General features: G+C 34.3%; 1 protein-coding gene across 6 annotated transcripts in view; it reads right to left on the bottom strand.

Annotated features, from left to right (window-relative positions):
- The window catches only part of PCNX1 (pecanex 1), a 164,544-nt gene that overhangs the window by 60,480 nt on the left and 79,644 nt on the right, over window positions 1–24,420 (bottom strand). For 4 of the 6 annotated variants that reach the window (XM_059914533.1, XM_059914534.1, XM_059914536.1 and 1 more), the window contains 4 exons: window positions 12,742–12,832; window positions 11,167–11,224; window positions 9,153–9,370; window positions 3,538–3,691 (listed from right to left, as the gene is read on the bottom strand). In XM_059914533.1, the coding sequence (XP_059770516.1) occupies window positions 3,538–3,691; window positions 9,153–9,370; window positions 11,167–11,224; window positions 12,742–12,832 (521 nt within the window). The remainder of the gene's footprint in view (window positions 1–3,537; window positions 3,692–9,152; window positions 9,371–11,166; window positions 11,225–12,741; window positions 12,833–24,420) is intronic. The other 2 variants (XM_059914535.1, XM_059914537.1) reach the window with 1 other exon arrangement.

The following is a 24,420-nucleotide window of genomic DNA, read 5'->3' as shown; positions in this document are numbered from 1 at the left end:
TTAAGGTAGAATGCTTTCTCACGGCAACATCACTCCATTCAGGAAATGCACAAAATATGGGTTAGCTTAAAAGAAGGATTCCAGTTCTGCCCACAAATTCCAAACTTACTAAACAATTCAATGGTAGTTGTGTTAAATATATTCTCTGCATTTTCACATCAAACTCATCAAATTAGTTAAGCTGTATCCTTCTAAGAGACTTTAACAACTTTCCATAAAAATGTTCAAAATGTATAGTGCAGCTACCTCCCAAATCATGACATTTCTCCAAAGTTGCTGTCCATTTTCAATAGCATACCAAGCAATTTCACTAGGATGGTCTATCACCGTCCTACAATTCTACATTGGACTAAGCTCACTGAGTTTGGCATGTGGCCCTTGGCTGGATATGAGACCAGACAATCTTTAAACTCTTTCAATTCAAACATCTATCCTCCTAAAGCTCTGTTCCCGCCTTTCTTATTTCTGTTTATGTTATTACTATTCTTCTAGTCAACTAGATTTTAAAAATCTGAAATATTTTTAAAAATCTGAGTCATCCTTTGCCTTTTCCATATCTAACCATATTAAGCAGTGGACAAAGTTAACAGTATAAGGGACATTGGATCCAGGGAATGAATTTAAATGGTTTAAGGCAATAAAGGGATGGATTCAGGGGAACTGAAATGAAAAGCAAGAAGAAAGGCGAGAAACTGTAATGCAGAATCACCAAATTTAATCAGAGGGATGTAGTCACTGTCGTTAGGGGTAAAGAAGAAGGAGCAGAGGCTCTAGGATCTGGGTTGGTATACAACTATCAAAAGCAAAGGAACTGGGGCAGAGTCAAGATGGCGTACTAGGAGGAAGCGGAATTCTCGTCTCCTCACAACTAGGGCACCTACCAGGCACCCGTGGGGGAGGGCACCTAAGGGGACAGAAGGAACCCCAAGCTACCGGGTAGGACGTGGCGTGTGGGGGGAGTGAAGGGGGAGAAGAAGTGGAGGCGGGATGGGACTGGCGCCCCTGAGGGGCAGCTGGGGGAGGGGAAGGGATCCCAGGCCCAAAGGGGGAAACAGGGGACACGGGTTCGAGCCCTGGTCTGGGAAGATCCCACATGCCGTGGAGCAACTGGGCCCGTGAGCCACAACTACTGAGCCTGCATGTCTGGAGCCTATGCTCCGCAACAAGAGAGGCCGCGATAGTGAGAGGCCCGCGCACCGCGATGAAGAGTGGCCCCTGCTTGCCGCAACTAGAGAAAGCCCTCGCACAGAAACGAAGACCCAACACAGCCAAAAATAAATAAATAAATTAATTAATTAAAAAAAAATCTACAACAATAAATGCTGGAGAAGGTGTGGAAAAAAGGGAACCCTCCTGCACTCTTGGTGGGAATGTAAGTTGATACAGCCACTATGGAGAACAGTATGGAGGTTCCTTAAAAAACTAAAAATAGAACTTACCATATGACCCAGCAATCCTACTACTGGGCATATACCCTGAGCAAACCATAATTCAAAAAGAGTCATGTACCACAATGTTCATTGCAGCACTATTTACAATAGCCAGGACATGGAAGCAACCTAAGTGTCCATCGACAGATGAATGGATAAAGAAGATGTCGTACATATATACAATGGAATATTACTCAGCCATAAAAAGAAACGAAATTGAGTTATTTGTAGTGAGATGGATGGACCTAGAGTCTGTCATATAGAGTGAAGTAAGTCAGAAAGAGAAAAACAAATACCATGTGCTAACATATATACATGGAATCTAAAAAAAAAAAAAAGGTTCTGAAGAACCTAGGGGCAGGACAGGAATAAAGACGCAGATGTAGAAAATGGACTTGAGGACACGGGGAGGGGGAAGGGTAAGCTGGGACGAAGTGAGAGAGTGGCACGGACATATATACACTACCAAATGTAAAATAGATAGCTAGTGGGAAGCAGCTGCATGGCACAGGGAGATCAGCTCGGTGCTTTGCGACCACCTAGAGGGGTGGCATAAGGAGGGTGGGAGGGCGACACAAGAGGGAGGGTATATGCGTATGCGTATAGCTGATTCACTTTGTTATACAGCAGAAACTAACACAACACTGTAAAGGAATTATACTCCAATACAGGTGTTAAAAAAAAGAAAAAGCAAAGGAACTGGGAAAGAAAAATATCAGAAGATGATGATGTGCCATTTTCAGAATTTGCCCAGCTGCCTGTTAGATATATAGGACTAAAGCTTATGAGAAAGGTGAAGACTGTGAGACATAAATCTGGACATAATTCATATACAGGGGCAACAAAGTAATAAAAGAGGATGACTTCACTGGCAAGGAATTACAAACTGAAAAGAGGGCCAAATAAAACACTAGAGAGTTCTTGTAAATTAAGCGGTAGTCGAAAGAACAAAGAGGCATCAACAAAGGAAAATAAAGTTACCTGAAAAGTAGCATAATCATGAGGGTAGTATAAAGTCACAGATCGACAATGAGGAAAACATAAAAATGGAAGAAAGTATTCACAGGTATTTAAATGATGCAGCACTCACAGAGAATGAAGACTAAGAACATAGATTTGGCAATTAGAGATTATTAGCCCACAAAGACTGTAATTTCAATACTGTAATGAGGAAAAAAGTATGGATGGGTCTTGAAGAAATGGAGCAGTTGACAAAGGTGGCTTACTCCAGATGTCTATATATGGAGAGAAAAAAAAGAAAGGAAAGCTGATGGTATAAACAGAACTAAACAAATAGTTTTCAGGATGGGAGAGGGTTCTGCATGTTAGTATGTATCAGGCAAATAACCAGTACTGGCTAAGAAAGGAAAGAAAACAGTCCATGTTACCAGTGCACACTGATGTGGCACGGAAAGTGAAAAATTTGGTTTTTGATTCTCCCATTTATGGAAAGCTTAAAATTGATAACATTTGGTATTTTAGAACCACTATTTAAACAAAAGCAAAGGGACACCGATCTTCTGCTCTCTGTGTCCACAAAGAATGTATATGCTAGTTTCGACATTATTCTATCTACCAATGATGGATCTTAATAAATTTCACCTACATAATAGAAGACTGAAAATATGAGAGTAGGACAGTTAACGTTGATAAATTAAAAGAAAATGAATTTCAAGAACTCGAATTCTTGGGAATTCCCTAGCGGTCCAGTGGTTAGGACCTGGCACTTTCGTTGCCAGGGTCCAGGTTATAACCCTGGCTGGGGAACTAAGATCCCGCAACCCATGTGGCATGGCCAAAAAAAAAAAAAAAAAAAAGAAAAGAAAAAGAGAGAAAAAAAAAAAGAACTCGAATTCTTATTTTTTTATTTTGTATATTAATACAAAAAAAGTTTTTAGGAAGCTTCATTCACATGTCATTATTTTTTAAAGTTTATATGTCCCTTTTGTTGCTTTCCCAATCTTAACGTAAACGTCCAAGGAAAATAAATCTAAAAATTATATTCTTAGATAATTCACTGAATTATCATTCAATGAATGATACAAAACTTTCTGCTTTTTAACATAACTATGATGCCAAAGTCTGAAGAGAAGGGAGATGCTGGTACCTTAAGTAGTGAATATTGACAGCTGGCTATCACCAGGCAGAACTGGAAGACCCAGATATCTCTGAAGAAGCCTTGTATGAGAAGAATAGATCCCAAAAAAGCCACAAGAATAGCCAAGATGACAGCTAACACATTTTCCAGGATCTCACGATTTCTGTAGACAGAAAAATTTATGAGTAAGTATATCATCACTACAAGAAATTAATCAGAATGCAAAAAGGGAAGACATCAATATGAAGTTCATACTATGCTTGTTAAGATTTTTTTTTTAGTACTGGGTTTGAACAAGGTTTTGGATCATACTGAAAAAGTATGTTCAGTTTAGATGGAAAACTGGCACACATTCTTATGTGCAAACAAAGCATGCTACAGTGGATTGTGAAGTTCTTATTATAATACATAATACAGTTTCAATTTCTATGTTATAACTTTACTTTTCTTATCATCTGCTTCTCTGTCAAGTTTGCTGCCAAATAACTAAACAACCTGAATGGCAAATAAAGGAAATATACAAAGAAACAAGTTCGAAAAACAAAATCTCAAAAGAGTTTCTAGAAAATTAAATTGAAAACATTTATATGACAAAGTCTGTAACCAAATTTTGATACCAAGTGGTTTCATTTCCCATGTCTAAATCACTGAAATAATCAGAAATCTTACTAAAATTACTTAAACACAGGCTCTTACATATGTTGAGAATGAAGGCAGTGATAGACCATCAATGCTGCCTCTATCAAAGGTACTGAGACAATTCTATATTTTACTAAACTGACGCTGTAAAAGAAGCAGTACAATGTTCAACATACTACATACAGCTATGAAGATAATTTTTTTAAAAATTTATTTTATTTTATTTTTTGGCCGCACTGCACAGCATATGGGATCTTAGCTCTCCGACCAGAGATCAAACCTGCATCCCCCTGCATTGGAAGAGTGGAGTCTTAACCACTGGACTGCCAAGGAAGTCCCTGAAGATGATTTTTATAAATCATGCCAAAAAATAAGAATCTATCTTACTTCTTGGGGAAATTTTATTCACAAAATGTTAGGTATGTGCTAAAACTCTTGATTTTAAAGAATATTTACTGACACAGGAACATGCTCAGTACATTTGCTATACAAAGAAAGCAGGACACAAAACTGTATACGAAGATACAAGTTCTATTACTTAAGAAACATACATACACAGGTTTAAAAAGACAATATATCAATTTGGTACTACTAATAATGGTTCTCTCTGGGTGGAAGGATTTTGGCTGGACTCTGTCTTAAAATCTTTCTACATATTTAATAAAGAATTGCTTTCATAATCATAAAAAGATTTTTATTTCTTTATATTACATCAATGCCCAATTTATAATCAATTGACTTAAAAAATAAAATTCACAAACATCTCTGTACTATTTCACTTGATAGTTCTCCCAGATTAAGACAAGTTCAATAGTAATTTGAAATCAATAAACGAAACACTGGTATTTTCATCTGTTCTTATATGGCAGTTGTGGAATCCCAGACTTGCCGAATCCAATGATCCCTGTCGGCCCTGGTACACTATATTCTGTCCATGTCGCTTGTCACTGAACACGTGCTCTCCCTTCGGCTTTTGTTAGTTTTTAATTTTGATGAATACAATTTATCAATTTGTTTTTTCATTGATCTGTTTTTCATGTCACATCTGTGCAATTTTGCCTAACCCAAGGTCACAAATCTTTTCTCCTACATTTTGCTTTTCTCTGAATTTTATGTTTTAGATTTCACATTTAGGCCTATGATCCACTCTGAGTTAATTTTTGTAATATGATGCAAGGTAATAATACAAATTCTTTATTTTTCTTTTTCTTCTTTTTTTTTTTTTTGCATATGGAAATCCAATGTTTCTAGCACCACTTGTTGAAAAGCTTATCCTTTCTCCACTTCACTGATTTGGGATATTATTTTGGCACTATCTAGGCCTGGAATTTTCTTTATGGGAAGGTGTTTAACTACAATGCCCCTTTATTTAATAGATATAGGAACATTAAGATATTGTATTTCTTTCAGAACTTTGATAATTTTTATCTCTTAAGAAATTTGTCCACTGTCAAATTTATTTACATACAACTGCTCATAATATTTTATTATCCATTTATTACCTGTAGAATATGTAGTGATATCCTAGCTCACATTCCTGATATTGGTAATCCGTAACTTTTTTTTTTTGTCCTGATCAGCTTGGCTAAAATATATTACTTTAATTGAGCTTTTTGGTTTCCTTGATTTTTCTCTACTGTCTTCTGTGTCCTCACTGATTTCTGCTTTGTTCTTTATGATTTTCTTTCTTCTGCTTTCTTAGGGTTAATGTGATCTTCTTTTTCTAGTTTCCTAAGGGGGAAGGTGAAGTCATTGAATTGACTTTTCTTCTTATTCAGTGCTATAAATTCTTCTAAGTACTGTGTTAGTGGCATCACAAAAATTCTGATTGTGTTTCATTTTTTATTTAGTTCAAAATATTTTCTAATCTCCCGCTTGATTTGTCCTTTGATCTATGAGTTATTTAGGTGTATTTAGCTTTCAAATATTTAGGGATTTTCCAAGGTTCTTTTGTTACTGATTTATAATTAACTCCGTGGTCAGGGAACACACTATATAGAACTCAAATCCTTCTAAATTTGATCCTTATATTATGGCCCAGAATATGGTCTATCTTGGTAAATGTTCTGTGTGCACATAAAAGAATGTGTATTCTGTGGTTATGAGTGGAGTGTTCCATAAATGTCACTCAACTTAGGTTGGCTGACAATTATATCTTTGTTGATTTTCTACATACTTGTTCTATTATAGAGAGAGGTGTGTTGAATTCAACTATAATTGTGAATTTATCCATTTCTCCTATTTCTATCAGCTTTTCCTTCAAAGCACTGTTTGAGATATAGAAACATTTAGGATGGTTAAATCCTATGCATTAATTGACCACTTATCATTATAAAATGACCTCCTTTTACCTTGGTAATATTCTTTGCTTTGAAATCTACTTTGTCTGACATTAATTCAGCCACTCTAGCTTTACTGTGATTAGTGTTAGCATGGTATATCTTTTCTGTTTTTATATTTAAAGTGCATTTCTTGTAGGCAGCAAAGAACTGAGTCTTGCTTTTTTTCTCCAATTTGACAATTTCTGACTTTTCCAACTATCATCCTGTCATTTATCTTCTGTCAATCTGTTTTTGATCTCTTTCATTTTCTGCCTTATTTTACATTAAGAGAACAATTTTTATGAATCTATTTTATCTCCTTTATTTTTTTAACTTACTAGTTATAACTCTTTCTTTTGTTACTTTAGTAGTTGCTTTAGTATACATTTTATGACAGTCTACTTCAAGTGACGTAGTATAAGTATACATACAGTATAAGCAACTTATATTTAATTCACATACAGTATAAGAAACTTATAGTACTATATTCTTATATGCCCCTTCCTGGCGTTTATGCTATTATTGTCATGAATTTTACTTTCACTTATCTTATAAATCACACAATACATCATTATTATTTTTGTTTAAACATCCAATTATGTCTCAAAGAGATTTAATTAGTAAGAAAAAAATTTATATATTTATTCATGTAGTTACTTACCATTTACAGTGATCTTTTATTTCTTTGGGTAGCTCCATATTTCCAGTTGGTATTATTATCCTTCTGCCTGAAAGACATCCTGTAATATATTTTGTAGTGTGGGTCTGCTTGAAAAAAATTCTTTCAGTTTTTCCTAGTCCAAAAATGTCTTAATTTCATCTTGGTTTTTGCAGTTTTGTTGGGTATAGAATTCCAGGTTGAGTTTTTTTCTCCTTTCAATACTTCAAAAATGCTGCTCCATCATCTCCTCATTTGTATTTTTTCCAACAATAAATCTGATGTCTTCCTTATTCTTGTTCCTCTGTACAAACTACATCTTTTTTCTCTTGCAGTTTTTAAGATTTTATCACTGGTTTTGAGCAATTATGTGCCTTGGTATAGTTTTTTTCATGTTTCTTGTACTTGAGGTTCATGGAGATTCTTCAATGTGTACATCTGTAGTTTTCATCAAATTTAGAAAGTTTTCCACCATTACTTCCTCAAATTTTTTCTCTCTTCCTGTCTCCCTTGGCTTACTTTCATTTTGTATATTCTTTTCATTGGGGGATGGGCGTAGGAGAATGATTCTTTTTTTCTTTGTTTCATTTTCAATAGTTTCTACTGCCATGCTGTCAACTTCACTTATATTTTCTTCTGTAATGTCTAATCTACCATTAATCTCATCCATTGTATTTTTCATCTCAGACATTTTAGTTTTCATCTCTAAGTGTGACTTGGGTCTTTTTTTTCATATCTTCCATATCTCTACTTAATTTTTATTAACATGCAAAGTACATTTATAACTGTTTAATGTCTTTGACTGCTAATTCTAATACCAGTGACAGTTACAGGTTGGTTTCATTACTTCCCTCATTATAAATCACATTTTGTCATTTCTTTGTATGCTTGGTAATCTCCAATTGGATGCCAGATATTGTGAATCTTAACTTTTTATGTGGTGAGAATTTCTGGATTTCTATAAATCTTGCTGAGCTTTGTTATGCTACTTGGAAACAGTTTGATCCTTTCAGGTCTTGCTTTTATGACTTGCTAGGTGGGTCTGGAGCAGTGCTCATGCTAGGGCTAATTACTCCCCACTTCTAAGGCAAGACTTTCCTGAGTACCCTACACAATGCATCGTAAAGTATGAATTATTATGGTGGGGGGGGGATGGGCACTATCTCCAGCCCTGTGTGCCAGGCACTGTTCCTCTGTTTCTTTCACATCATTCTTACCCTGGCTTCCTCATATACATTCTCTTACCAATATTCTGCTGAACAGTTGAGGAGACCCACTAAAAATCTCTGAGGTTCTCTCTCTGAGCAGCAATCCTCTCTCTGATGTTCTATCCTACAGACTTGAGCTGCTCTAGTCTCCCTGGACTCTGAGCTCCATCTCCTCAACTCAGGAAGTCTGCTGGACTCTACTTCAGTACCACAGCCTGGGGACTCTCTTAAGGCAGTAAGGTGGGCTCACATAATTTGCTTCCCATCTCTCAGGAATCACGGTCCTTTTCTGTCTTATTTCCAATGTCTTGAAAACCACTGTTTCATGCATTTTATCTGTTTTTCATTGTTTCAGGTAGAAGAGTAAACCCAGTCTTTGTTACTCCATGTCAACTAGAAGCAGCAGTTGGTCACCAAGTTAATAATTGACTAATACTGTTTACTATTATACCTTTTATAGTTAGAGTCATATTACATATAACCTTATGGTCATTAACACCTCAAATTCTCTGGCTTTTAAGTACAGCTGCATGATTCTTAATGATAAAAACAATTTTTTAAATAAACATATTAAAATTGCCACAAAAAAAGCTTTAAAAAAAAAAAAAAAAAGCTTTTAATGGATTCAGGAGAGTCAATGTTTGGGAGCCTTACTAACTTAAATTTTATCTCAAGAGAACCAAAATAGAAAACACCTTCCAACATGGAAACCAAGTCAAATACTCAATGGGTAATTTAATACATTTCAATTTAAAAATAAAATCTGCACATATCTTTAATATCACACTATATTCTCACCTATCAAACAGGGCCAAAAGTGTGAGTCTGTCAAAGTTAATGCCGATCCACAGCTGGGGCAGGATCCAAAAGCGATAATAGTGTTTAACTTTTTGGGCAGCTTCTTCTGTTGGACCATAAGTAGCTGCCAAATCAGGGCTTAGGTCAATGTCTTGTTGCTCCAACAAATCTGTATCGATGGTCAATAGTCTGTTCAATCGAATCTGTGGAAGAGAGAGCTAAAAGAAAATCAGCATTGAAAGGCTTAAAATATCTTTAATCAAGTCATGCTTCAAGGGCTACGCAATCAGCTTGCAAATTATCTAAACCTCCTTAATTCTCTACACTAGTCCACTCTTGTGGATATTTTATGATTGCTAGAAACTACAGAAGGTGACAAAAGGAAGTGAACTACAACAAAGGCCTTTTGGAAAGATTTTACTAGGAAGTATTTGAAATTTTAGTATTTTATGATTGTATAGCTAGTGAATCCATTACAATCACCAACAGGGAATCATTAGCGGCTTCCCTTCTCCCTACCCCTTCTCTTCTCTCATTAAGCTATGAACCTCACTACTGTGTCAAATCTAAGCTCCTCTGCATTGGATTCAATGCCTTCAAATCTCAATTCTTCGTACAGTCTCTTATCACTGTTACTGCTGTTTTCAAATCCCTCCCACACTCCTTTACTTTTGTTTTGGCAGGCTGCTCATCTGAGGCTATACAGGATATTACCACATTACATTTCTTTCAGGTTCAACTCATCCGTTCACCAGTTTCCCCTTCCTCTGAAAGAATCCAAAGTTTACTGCATTTAGCATAGCACTAGCCAGCATTTTGCTGTCTCAAGGCTCTCATACCATTTAACAGTGGAAAATACTACTATGCCATTTTATATAAAGGACTTGAACAAACATAGATTTTGGTATCCGCACAGGGTCCTGAAACCAATCCCCTGCGGATACCAAGGGATCACTGTAATCATTTCCCCATTTCTGCTTTCCTGTGGAGTTTCCAGGAATACACTGCAGCAAAAGAGTAGGGACAGTCTTTACTTTTCCTACACAGGGGTGGGGTATAGTCAAGAAAATATGTTTCTTATATATAACAGCCATTTCTGTCTCTAAGCATTGACAAATATCTCCCCAAACACTTTTTTTCCCTTATCCTCTATGCCAGGGTTTCTCAATCTTGGCACTACAGGTACTTTCAAGCCAGGTAATTCTTTGGGTGGGGGCTATGCTTTCCACTGTAGAATGTTTTACAGCATCCCTGGCTTCCACCCACTAGATACCTACAGCACCCCCCCTGGTTGTAACAAGCAAAAATATTCCCAGACATTGCCAAATGTTGAAAACTATTGTTCTGTGCCAATTCACATCTATGGTTTTAAAACCCTGCTCACAACTCATCATCTTCAGGAAGCCGCTAATAATTAATCTCTTTGGCACTAAATTTATCTACACGTACCTCGTATCTCTTAAATATTGCTTATAAGGATTTCAACTGTTTTATCTTTTCTAACCTCAATATATATATTTTGATATACATCACACAAAGGCAGTGTTATCTTTTTAAAATATACCCACTGCATCTCATATGGCATTTTTTTATACAGCGATAACATCACTAAGCACACACACTGGTATACGAATAACTAATAGTTAACCAACAGTTAGTAGATAAGTACCAAATCAGTTAGCTATGTACCAAAATCATAATGTTCAAAGTGAAGTTTTAAAATGGCACAATTAAAAATGGCACAACCAGATTATGACACTGGTGAGTAAACAGACCTCTACGTACCCTCAAAAGTGTAATTACTGACTCATAAATAGCTAATTAAACTTCACGGTGCTTTACGCTTGTTTGTTTCTTAACAAAGGACTTATGAGAAGAGATCCACTATGGGACAGCAAAGGTGATTTTGCCAGTTTTCAACAAAATTGATATTTTGTAACCTCATCAATTTTCTGATTCGTATAGCTACTTAATCTGAAAATACAGCATTTTATAAAAATAAAGGAAAACCTACCACATCATGTGGATAAAATCGAACTGAGGTAGAACTGGATACATGTGAATCCGTGTCACTAAAGAAAAATGAAGAAGACTTTAGGGAATAAACAGGTTGTCAAGTAGTAGAAAGAAAAATAAGTCTATTAACAATTACATGATATTTACACTGTCTACTTTTCCATGTAAACTTCAAAGTACAAAATCGAATTTTCCTAGAGTTGTGATTAGGAGCATAGCCTCTGGGTCAAAGTATCTATATTCAAATCTCCTCATCAACTGAATGAGATCTTGGACAAGTTATCTAACCTTTTTATACCTCAGTTTCCTCATTGGTAACATAGGATAAAAGTACCTCTATCACTAAGTTCTTGTGAAAATTGTTTAAGAAAGCAATTAACATATTGCCAAGAGCCACAATAAATTTAACCTATGATATAATAGTGTAGAATGTGACAATTCAGTTTCCACAGTTCAGTCAAATTTAGATTTCAAAACTTAAGACCTTACCACATTTATGGTGTAAGGAATTGTTCTTATCTTGAATTATATTAAACATAATAAAGTGTTCCCATTGCTCCATCCTCCTATGGCTTCCACTGTTACAAAATCATCTAAACACTCCAATCATTTTTGAGGGGGTGAATTCTGAAACTGGACTAAAGGAGCTTTATTAAAGAGTACAGTTTCTGAAATGTTCTATCTTTTCAGCATGCTAAGCTAAGTGATCACAAGACCCTATTGCTTTAAATAGACCCTCAAAACTGAAAAAACTAAATGAACTGCCCATAGATATGTAACATATAAATAGGTGTGTCCCACTATTAAATGGAAGTCCTAAAATAAGAATCAAATGACTCTTGTGGAAAAAAAGTGAGCTAATCAATCAACAATGAATTTCAATGCAGCAATTTGAATAGATGAGTAAGATTAAAATTTCAGAAAAAAGTCTAACACATTCTAAACTATAATTGATTATGTTATACGATCAAGATTTCTATTTCTTATTTGCTTTCCTCCTAACTTCTCTGTTATCTTACATAATTCCTTCCTGAGGGAAGGAGAGAAAAGAAACCAAATGCAACATATGACCCATATTTTAAGAAATTCCTCCTTCTTACAGCTGGTAAACACATTTTAAAACAAAATGAAAGATAATCATTTAAAAAGACACTTGACCAAAACCCTCACACAGAAATAAAAATTTGAAATTATACAAAGAAAGAGAATCGATTGGTTTGAACTTAGCTGTGTAAATATTTTTCTATTAAGTTTTTTCCATCATGCAATATATATACATAGTTAAATTTGAAATTGCGGGAAACCGCTGTCACATGGTAAGATCTACAGGAAATTTTTACTTAATTTTTTAAAAAATACATAATAGCTTTTGTTTTAAGAATAACAGCTTTCTTTTTTTCCACAGCAAAAAATTCTACTTTAATTCTTTGGCGACAAATGCATAACGACAATTTATTTAAGCCAATATAAACAAATGTTTTCAAAATAACTTTTCTATCTCAACGCTTACAAACTTTAAAAACGGCAGACATAAGCAAGTACATACACTTCCCTAATATGACTTCACACATACCAGATATTGGATGCTCTTCTTGCTGCTGGTTCAAAATTCACAAGTGACATATCACAGCCACCAGTCTCATAAAGCGTAGAAGAGAACTTACCTAGCAAATAAATGATTTTTTTAAAAAAGCCATTAGAATACTCAGAAATTTTCCTTCATGAAACACTAATTTTAAGCTTGTTACAATCTAAGAAAATGTACTATAACCTTTTTCCAAAATATTTTAAAAACAATCATCTACATATAATTCAGCATGATGTGAATTGAAAAGGAATGCTAAACAGTGGGGCAAAATGTCAACATACATAATCAGGTGTTAAAAGTGATTTAAGTCAGCTTCGTAATAGCAGTCTCCTTCTCTTTTCTCCTCCCAGCACATTCTCAATTCAAGTTATAATACAAACTGAATGTTGTTTAAAGGTCACCTGACCACTACTTACAAGTGGTGAGTAGCCATTTGGAGGGCTGCTTAAGTTTTAAGATAGCTCAAACTGCAAGACAACAAATTTATGTGATTACCTTCAGAGTTTTTTGGTTTTGTTTTACTTTTAAGAAGAAATAAAAAAGTATCAAAATGGATCTAAGGAAGTTCAATGAATGAAGTATAATAATGTTGGTGACAAACTACAGTATTCAATGAATATTAATAGTTGTATGATTCTACAAGAACTCTATGAAAGAATTTAGGAACACCATTTGCTGTAGCCAAGTATCTACAGAACTGATAAAAGGCTTAGAAATTTTATTGGTTGCAAAGAATATAGCTTTGAAAAAAAAACTCTCTTAAAATGAACTGTATAACGTAAAATGATTTCTGATAATGGAATTTTAGAAACCTGAATACTGTCTGAAATGCATGCTGTACTTTGAAGATCTATGGTAAAGCCATATCAATGGTGGGTAGGGAGCATAAATAAATGAATATAAATTTCTAGTAGGACAATAAGATGAGGTATATAACTGCAACTGTTTGGATCTAGTCCAGACTGCCTTTTGAGTATTTATGAGGTTTTTGTTTTACTAGCTAGAACTACTGAGGTTATAAATATGAGAAATCTAAAGGGCAATTTCAACTTGATGACAAGGCTAAAAGATTTCTTTTCCATGACTACAATGAAAACAGTATACAATAAGAATTTTTATTTAAGTGAAATCCTTGAAAAATGACAATAAAAGGCCCCCATAATATTCTGATATAACCAAGTGTTCACAGAACATTTCAACAATTACTTCTTTCGTCAAAAGGACTAGAATCAGAAAAAGTACTTTATTAAATAGGATTATTTGAGTACTTTCTATGAGTCATAATATTTTATCCTATTATGGTGTTTTCTGTAGTAGCATTTTTTTTGGTCAAAATACTCCTGAGATAAATTAGGGAAAAAGGCATTCTATGAAATGCTCAGCTCATTTGCTATTTTTCAAGGGAGGATAACTGAGCATGTAGATTATCTAAAACTCTGCTTTTTACCCCCGTCTTCTAGCCATGAGTTACTCACTCTTAGCACCTCTAACAGAAACCAGAGTAGGGAACTAAAATGAAATGACAGAGTTTTTTGAAGCGATAGGGTGGGTTGCAGAAATTGTTAGTAAAGAAAAAAGTTAAAAACTGCCTTGACTGAGATTTTAAAATTATTTTTAAATTGTAACTTTTTATGCTGTGCTCTTTCCTTACTTATTAGCATGGATAATCAGAGATTGGCTGTGCTAAAATTAACTTAGATTAGCAGAAAAAAAGAAACACCTGATCAAAATCACAGATTGCATAAATGCAGAAGAATTATAAAACCATATTAAATGACTAAATCACGGAGTAACAGAGCTGGGCGGGCTTGTATGAAATCCAGTAAGAATGGAATGCATAAATATTTGTGTTTATATCACAGAATTTGTGTGTATTTTTGAAATAAGTTAATTCTATATTCAGTAGAATTTAAATTATTGAAGTATATATATTCTGAGTATTTAAGCATTCCATGGGATTTTTAGTAATATAAGTCCTGTTCTTGGGATATTAAAAATAATAAATATTTATATGCAACTGAAATCAACTAAAATATTACTCTTTGTAATTTTCAAATGAAACAGTAAAAGATGATTAAGTCATTACTGCAACTATGTTGTCTTTTATGTAATGATGTCTAGTATGAAACTTATATAGAAATGGGTGCATTTTTAAATAAAAATAAAACACCCCCTCCAAAAGTTTTTCAGAAAGAAAGCTGGAAAAACTGAGTAGTTTTATTACTACATAAATCTACAACTACAACTACAAATCTACAACTCTGAATGCATACAAACCCCTGAGTAACAAGGAATAAAATTTAAACAAGGCATAAAACATGTCTAAGAAAAGGGCAGTTATAATTTCGACAAATGTGCATGACTTCAACAGTGCTTTTTTTTCCCCTAAGAAGCTTCTGTCTACCTACTAACTTTACAAACATGTCAGGTTCATAAAAACATGCATGGCATATGTCAGAACAAACTAACTTCGTATTAAGGCTTCATGGTGTATTCCCAACTTAACTCCACCAAAAGAACAGATTCTATGTCCCTCTTACATCTTTGGGCTTGGCAGCTGACAGCACTTCAGAAGTAACAAATTTTATTCAGAAGATAATTCAGAAAAAAAAATTACACTAAAAAGTGTTTAGCTTAAGGTTTCAGTGAAAAACTTAGTAACATTTTAATATATTAATATAATAATCTACTAAAGACATCTTCAAAAATAACCAAAACAGAAATAAGTACATATTGCTATTGGTTTATAAAAATTAATAATATCTTAAATTTGTACAAATCTTCTTAGCAAACATAACAACTTGACATATATCTCATTTGAGATTAAAACCATAATCACAGTTAACCTTTCTGAACTAATAAGTAAATGTGCCCTTATTAATAACCCTATTTTAATAAGTATTCTGTATTTAGAAAAATACTTCCATGTAAATATTATTTCTAATGAACATTAATTGGGAAGAAAGTAGAACATCAATGAAATACGTCCTCCTCACATGTATTATGATTATAACCTAAGTTATCTCCTCATAATTCAACTCCCAGATCATAACTAATTATATCTAATAGTATGGCTCTGTCATGATTTTAAAAGAAAAACATTAATTTCTGACAAACCAGAATGGAGGCTGGAATTTCAGACTTAATAATGACATTGGCCACGATATAGCATCTCTAAGATAAAGAAAAGTTAAGGCACCTGGTATTTCTGTTTCAAATATTCAATAATGACTGCTATAGTCTTCAAAAATTCAATTTAATTACACAAAACCCTATTTTTCTTGAGGTGGGAGAATTTCCAGTAACCACAGGTCAATAAATAAGTGATGAACAAGAAGATAAGTAAAACTGAATACTGATGTAAAGAACAAGGACACTTGAAACATTTCCTTGAAGCCACAAATTCAAAATAAACACTGGTGGCTTCCCTGGTGGTGCAGTGGTTGAGAATCTGCCTGCCAACTCAGGGGACACGGGTTCGAGCCCTGGTCCGGGAAGATCTCACATGCCGCAGAGCAACTAAGCCCGTGTGCCACAACTACTGAGCCTGTGCTCTAGAGCCTGTGAGCCACAACTACTGAAGCCCACGTGCCTAGAGCCCGTGCTCTGCAACAAAGAAGCCACCGCAATGAGAAGCCTGCGCACCGCAAAGAAGAGTAGCCCGCGCACCGCAACGAAGACCCAACGCAGGCAAAAATAAATAAACTAAATAAATAAATTAAAAAACAAAAAAACAAAATAAACACTGGCAAAACACTGATAAAAGACATAGAAATTAATGAGATTCTCTAATTAGTCCTATCAATAAAAATCCTCACCACGTAACACAAAGTTCAGTTAATATTGTGAGAAACCCTTAATGCATTCTTAATGTCACTCTCATTTCACTTATTTATCTTAGAAAGAGGTGGTTACCAGGACAAATCATCCGTAGGGTTCTTCCAATCTTCCCAGCACCAACGACAAAGAAGGCCTCTTACCTTTCTTGGACGATTTCCTTCTGTAGATCCCCACCCTACACCCCCATTCATTCTGCGTTCTCCAAGCCTAACCCTGATACACTGCTTGACTTCTCACTTCTCTAGCATTATTCTTAGCGCAAGGAGGGGCTACAAGAGCAAAGAGAGATAGAGACAAGGGAGGCAGCTCTACAAAGTGTTTTTAGAAGACAACTGGAGGACTACATACATCTCTATGACTAACTTGAGTACTCTACGAAAAGTGTCTTTTTCTGGTGGTGATGAGTATTGTGCTCACGATGCCATTCCAATGAATACACGACACTTTTAAGAGAGAAGGCCTTGACAAGTTCCAATTCCTTGGATAGCACCCCGCTTGTTATGAGTGGTGCCTGTGAGTCTCTGAGGAAACATGAGTTTTCACCCAGACAGAAATGACTCATTTTACTGCTGCTTACAGGTTTATGGACCTGCTTCTCCCTAGACCAGGGATCAGCAAACTTCTTCTGTAAAGGGACAGATAATAAATATTTTAGGCTTTGTGGGCCAGATGGTCTCTGTTGCAACAGTTCGAGTCTACCATTGTAGCGTGAAAGCAGCCACAGAAAACACATAAAATAAATATTTATTTACCTTATTTTCAAAACAAGCGTCAAGCTAGATATGGTCACCAGGCCATAGTTTGCTAATCCCTGTCCTAGACCAAAAGCCTTACTCTTATAAAATGTTTTTAATTCTTGTGCTAAATGGAAATCAAGTCACTATGCTGCTCCTATTCAATACTGAGAACCAGTCCTTCTTCCTAGAACGTGCAATGCTGTGCTAGGTTTTTAAAACAGGAGAAGAATAAGAAAAAGGGTAGAAATGAGAAGAAAGAGGTTGGTTTAGAGAAGAGCTTTTGAGGACTGGCAAGAAAAGACAGATAAACTCTATTGCTTGGTAACAGTGAAAGAGATTCATATACTGATATATTTTACTGCCATGGTCGCTGTTCGCTAGTTCTGACTTAACACAACATGTCAATTCATTAAGTGGAATCCCCAGATCAGGTGAACCTTCCAGAAGTGAATGTACAAGTTCATATTCTGATATAATTTCATCATCTCACATCTCCTTCAAAAGGGCAAGTCCTCCTCATCTTGGTAAAATAATCCATAACAATGACAACTGATGACATTACAAATGATCAGATAAATAAAAAAAAAAGTCACAGAATGGGAGAAGATATTCGTAATTTGTATCTGACAAATTAGTTGCATCTAAAATATCAAAAGAACTCTTAAATGTCAATAATAAGACGAACAGCTTGATTTTAAAAGTGAGTAAAAGATTTGGACACACTTCACAGAAGATATATATATATGTATAGTCAATAAACACACCAAAGGATCCTCATCATCCCTGGTCATAGGAGAAATGTAGATTTAAGCCACAATGAGATATTATACACCCATTAGGGCTAACATTTAAAAGGCCAAAAATAGCAAATGTCAATGAGAATGGGAACAACTGGAACTCATACATGCTGGTGGGAATATAAAATTACTTTTGAAAACATTTTAGACATTTTATTCACCATAGCCAATACCTGGAAACAACACAAACTTGTCCATTGACAGATGAATGAATATAAAATATATAGTAAGCTCACAGAATGAATACTCAGCAACAAGGAACATACTGCTAACAACATAATGAATCTCAGAAGCACCATGCTAAGTGCAAAACTAAACACAAAAGGCGACATACTGTGTGACTGCATTTATATGAACTTCTAGGAGAGGAAAAACATAATGACATAAAGCACACAGTGGATGCCTGTGGCCAGGAGCAGAGGAGGCACAGACTGCAACGGGGGCACAATCTTTTGAAGATAATGAAAATGTTCTGCACCGTGATTGTGGGATTTCACAGGCGTGCACATCTGTTAAAACTCACCAAACTGTACACGTTGAATGAACACAATTTATCATGCCAAAATTATATGTCAATAAAGCTGATTTAAAAACAAACAAGAAAAAAAACACTAGTCAGGTAAAAGACCAAGTAGATGGATGAACATGAGACAGCATGTAGTCAGTGAAATTCCCACAAGTTACTAATCAAGGTTTTGGAGAATGAGTGACATTTGTTGTTTTGTTTTTGTGTTTCATTTTAAAAATATGATGCATCGAAAGATTCAAAAGCAGTATATAAAACGAAGGAAGTTCCCCACTCCCCACAGAAAGCCACTGCCAAGAGCAGTTTCTGTGTTCTTCTGAACAATGTTTATCTACATTTTATCCCAAAACAAATGGATCATTCTCTTCATACACACTTTCTAAATTTACTTCTTTTGCTTACTAAATAGCTTACCTTTTCATGTCGATAACATATATATCAAGTTCTGAACATTACAGTTATGTTCATGAATAATACACCAGGGGTTCTCTAGTAACAGACATTTAGATTGTTTACAGTTTTCCAAATTACAAGCAATGCTACAATGAATATCCACGTACATATATCTTTGCATGTTTGTGAAACCTGTGGATTAAAACATATCGGCATTTTGGGTCTATTGTTTTAAACCTCCCTCCAAAAATGTTCAATCTTGTAGTGGTCTATTTCACCAGACCCTTTCCAACAATGGACATCACTACACATTCAGTAGATGAAAAATATCATAATCCTATTTTTAACTTGCAATTTTAAAAATTATGAGCAAAGTTGAGCTGTTTGCCCATAATTGCAAGCTACTTGTAACTCTCAACTTTTCTAGTAGGTCACTGATCTTAATCTTACTGATCTGAAGTGTTTATTGTCTTACTGTGGCAAAGACTGATGACTGGCCTCCAGTATGCATCTTGTCCTTATCCCTTTTAAAAATAGGACCTTCCCCTCACTGAATTTCAGTTGAGCCTATGTCTATCTACTTAGAGACCTCTCCCAGCCTCTCCTGAAGCTAGAAGTTGCCATGTGACTATGTTATGAGCCCATGGAAGGCAGGAGAAAGTGACAGGCACATTTCCCAAGTCACAGTCTGAAAGATAAAGGCTAGCTGTCCTTGACCTTTTTTTTAGCACCCCCCTCCCCACTGCCCTCCTGTCTGGGGGGAAATGTCAACAACTGGAGCAGTCACTGTGGACCAAGCAGGGAAGCCATATGTGGAAGATAAAAGAACCAACCCATCTGCTAGGGACAGCTCCCAACAGACTGTTATGAGAGAAATGTAAACTTCTCTCTAATTTCAGTCACTGATGGGGGATGAGGGAGGGCAGGTCTCTCCATTAAAGACTCTACCTATAGTCTAACTAATGCACATACTAATCAAATTTAATTTAGAATCTTAAGAATGTTAACGTTAGAAAGCAGTTAATCTAGTGCTTCAATGAATTCTTTACAACACAGACTGGCAAGAGACAAATCAGATATCTCAACCAGTCTCTGTTATCGTCTGTAAAATTCCTAGAGTAGTTCAAGCATCCCAAACTTTTAAAAATAATATGCCGGTAGTCCTTCCACAGTAACAATGATAAACTTCTGAGCATTTCCAGGAAATGACGGTTAGAGTAGATAAAGTAAAATTTATCTAGGTTTATTTTTAATTTTAACATTTGTGGGGATAAAACAGACACTCTCAAACCCTGCCAGATAAAGTGTAAACAAGCTTTCCATAAAGTAATTAGGCGTATACATCAAAGTCTCAATAATGTTTACTTCCCCTTGACAGATGATTCCATTTCACTGTATTTGTCCTAAGGACATAATCACAGCTGTACAGAAAGGGCTGTGCAAAGGATGTTCAGCAGAGTGTTTATTACAATAGAAAATATCAGGAATCATCTTGAAGACTAACAATGGGGTTAGTTAACTGGTTAAATAAATTGTAATAAATAATAATGTTAACAATAAGAGTGATGATTATTTATGTAATTTACTATTGCCAGGCACTGTTCTAATTGCTTTCACTATTTTAATAGGTATAATCCTCACCACAAACCTATGAAGTATTATTACTATCCCCCCCTTTGATACATGAGGAAACTGAGGCACAGGGAGAGAAAATAACTTGTCCAAGGTCACACAGCTAGGAAGTGGTAGAGCTCGCATTTGAGGCCTGGAAGTTTAACTCTAGAGTTCACTACTCTATACTACCTTTCATGTAGCTCTCAGTGATAAAATATTATGCAGTCACTTAAGAACAAGTTAAAAAACAACATGAATAAATGTTCAAATGTGCTAAGAGAAAACAGCAAGAAGCAAAACTCATACAGTGACATAAAAGTCATATAATATCATCCCAGTTCTGTGTTAGAAAAGCATATACATGTATGCATTAAAAAAGAAAGGAAAAAAGAATAAAATGTTAATAGTGAGTATCTCTGAGTGGTAAGACTGCAGATGACTTAATTTTCTTCATTTTATTTTCCGGTATTTGTAAACTTGTATTAGAACATGCTTTTCCCATCCTTACACCAAAAAGTATAAATAGAATACATCCCCCTAAATTCTTAATACTTCTTCCTTCTAGAGATAATGAAGCATTTTTACTGTTTCCCTAAAAATAAACATTTTACTTTCATTTATAAATACTGGAGATATGGGGATATATGTATATGTACAGCTGATTCACTTTGTTATAAACCAGAAACTAACACACCATTGTAAAGCGATTATACTCCAATAAAGATGTTAAATAAATAAATACTTTGTGTTGCCCTCCCCTGCAAAAAGGTACAAAAAATAGTTTGTATTCAAAAACAACAAGAAAGGGTAAGATCAAGGTTGTTGCAAAAAAGAATATAACTTTTAGTTTAGATGAATGAAAAAGATCTACCATAACATAGGAGACTAAAGTATGGACTCCAAGGTCCCTTTAAAGCCATCTTGACTTTGTATTTATAGTAATGAGAAGTAATTAATGACAGAGCCCAAAATGTTACAGAGTAGTCCATAATAATATAATCTATTTTAAACACTAAGACTAACATAAAAATCACTGAAAGTATTATAGATCATCTGAGTCTCTGCTTTTTAAAATAAAAAATTTAAAAGCCTCCAAATTGTATTTCTCCTTAATAACGCATAGCTGCTATAAACTGCTTAAGAAGGTCAATAGGGTGTTGCCAGATTTCCGTTAAATCTTTTTCTAGAGCTGATCACATTTTCAAGGTAATAAGTTCTGTAGTAAAGCGGATTATCAGAAAGAATACCTTCTTTGTAAATACTTGTACAGTAATGAAATTTTAAAAAAACCTTAGAAAAATCAATTCATTACTCTTTAAACCTCTAATACATTAATGAAATTAAGAAAGTCTTAAATTCAGAGGAACACTACCTATGATATTTATATATTTTACATTTATGTCTTGATAAACATAAAACTCTATTGTCCTCATTTCTTGCCTATAACAGTATTTTTATTTTTCACATGAAAATAATTTTATAAATACTTCTCAAAACATATCCTCACCACCACTAATTTCATACACAGAAAAAAAAAAGACAAATTTTCCTGTTTGATCCTACCTAGAATACTTCCTCTGAGATGTGATATATATTAAGAGTTTAACTATCAATTATAATAACCTGTTTCATCACTACATCAATTTATTAGTCTTAATTCACAAGCGGAAGTCAGGATTATCATAAAAACTGTCTCTTGTGTGACTTACCTGGGTAATAAGCAAAAGCTTGTTTTATTTAGTAAAACTGTAGTTTAATTCAGACTATAGTATGAAATCAACTGCAAATAAGTTCAACAAAAGGCTGATAAAAAGAAAATTAACCTTTAGAATGTGGTTTTTACAAAAAGAATAACATGTTACATTGAAGGATTTGAGAAATTCTTTGATAGTAATTTTCCTTTTCAAAGATTTTAACTTCAAAACTTACCCATCACTTACATAATTATTTAAACAAAGTTTCCATGGAAATGAAGTCTATAAATGAGAAAGGAAACCATCCAAATTTTTCCAACCAGGTTCTAAATTATACCCTTATAATTCAGTTTTTAAAATTATGATGAACAATTACGCCTGTGGAAAATGGATGATGAAAATGTATTTTCCTCTGCTGATTAAGCTACTGATAAAACCTTATAATGCCATCGTCAATGAACTTTTCCACCACGTCCAATGCGACCTGATAATCTTGAAATGCTAGATAAAATGCAACAGAAAAACAAGGATTCTCAGGGTTTAGTATAGGAAATTGATGTGGTTATCTATTATAACACCACAGAGTAAAAATCTCAAAAACATAGTTAAGGAAAACTACCTAGGCTTGGAATTAAATAATGTCTGACTGCAAGTTTCCTTTAATCGAAAAAGGCTAATATTCCTCACTTTAAAAAGTAAACACACAATTATAACATATACATGTATACACGTAAAAACATTTATATGCACCCAAACATATATATGTATAAGTAGATATTTGTAAGTTTGAGTGTGTATGTGTATGAGTGTGTTATATAAATGTATTATGTGTATTTATAAATTTTCACATGTAAAAATTATACATTTAAAATTTTCAGTTGAAGAAGCTAAATTTGGAAGGAAGCAATCCTTTGTAAATACTCCATACATTCAGGGAATATCATGGCTATCTTCAACATATTTGAGTATACAGTATCCAAATTCATTCACACAAAATTATTTTACTACTGTTAACTAAAATCATGTAGAAAATTAAACCATGCAACAAAAATATTCTAGTGAAATATATTAAAAAATCAGTGTCTCTACCAATTCCTTCAAGTTCAGCTACAGTTCTTTTTTTTTTTTTTTTTTTTTCAGAATGTTTAAAAGTAATTTATCTAATCATGCACCGGTGATGTAATACGGAGACATAAAGTTCATTTTTAGAATCCTTTTTGGCCAACCTTATGTGCTATGAAACGAACAGGTATACACTGTCCATTGATTGTGTGTTTTGTGCTAATTATTACTAAGCATTCAATTTGGCAACATTCAACTACCACAGGCCAAGAACTATCAGAAAGCAGTTAACACAAACGATAAAATCCAAATTTTAAGAGAATATCCTGAATATTCACCAGTAGATGCTAAATTGATATGTACATATTCTCAATAATCTGCATGTGGTTTAAGCACGGAACTTTATAACTAAATCTTGCTTAGCAAGTTTTTTGAGCAAATTAAGAATTTTTACAGAGGAAAATCACCTCCTGGTTCAATTTACTTTTCATTTGACAAGAGTTTAAAAATCCAAAGTGGATTAAAACTAAGCTTAGCTAATCTACTACCAAATGATCAATGGACAATGGTGATAGTGACTGTAATTTTACACATACAAATTGACAAGTCCTCTGTTCATAGGAACTTTGGGTTAACCCAAGAGAAATGTCAATAAAAAGATACTATTTACTCAATATATTTGCAACTAAGGAAGCATCCCTACTTTCAGTCAAAGCAAGTAACTAAATTAAAGTTTACCTTACTCTTCTCAAACACCCTCTTTATAGACTCCCTGCCCTCTTCAAATTACAAACTCAAAAGCAAAAGCACTCTAAAATTAAAATGTTTTATTGCCTTCTCATTTTATTTAGAAATCACCGTACATTCTAATGTATAAATATCTTAGATGACCATTTTCAGCTTTCTATAAGATTTGCTAAAGATGACAATTTCATCAATATGCATATCTAATACTTATTAATTCTCTCTGTAACTAAGAGTTTTTACAAAATGGGAAAAGA

This window comes from Balaenoptera ricei, chromosome 2 (assembly GCF_028023285.1).
Source record: "Balaenoptera ricei isolate mBalRic1 chromosome 2, mBalRic1.hap2, whole genome shotgun sequence".
In the NCBI taxonomy this organism is placed as follows: domain Eukaryota; kingdom Metazoa; phylum Chordata; class Mammalia; order Artiodactyla; family Balaenopteridae; genus Balaenoptera; species Balaenoptera ricei.
Note: the sequence above shows the minus strand (reverse complement) of the source record. Positions and strands in the feature narration are given on the sequence as shown.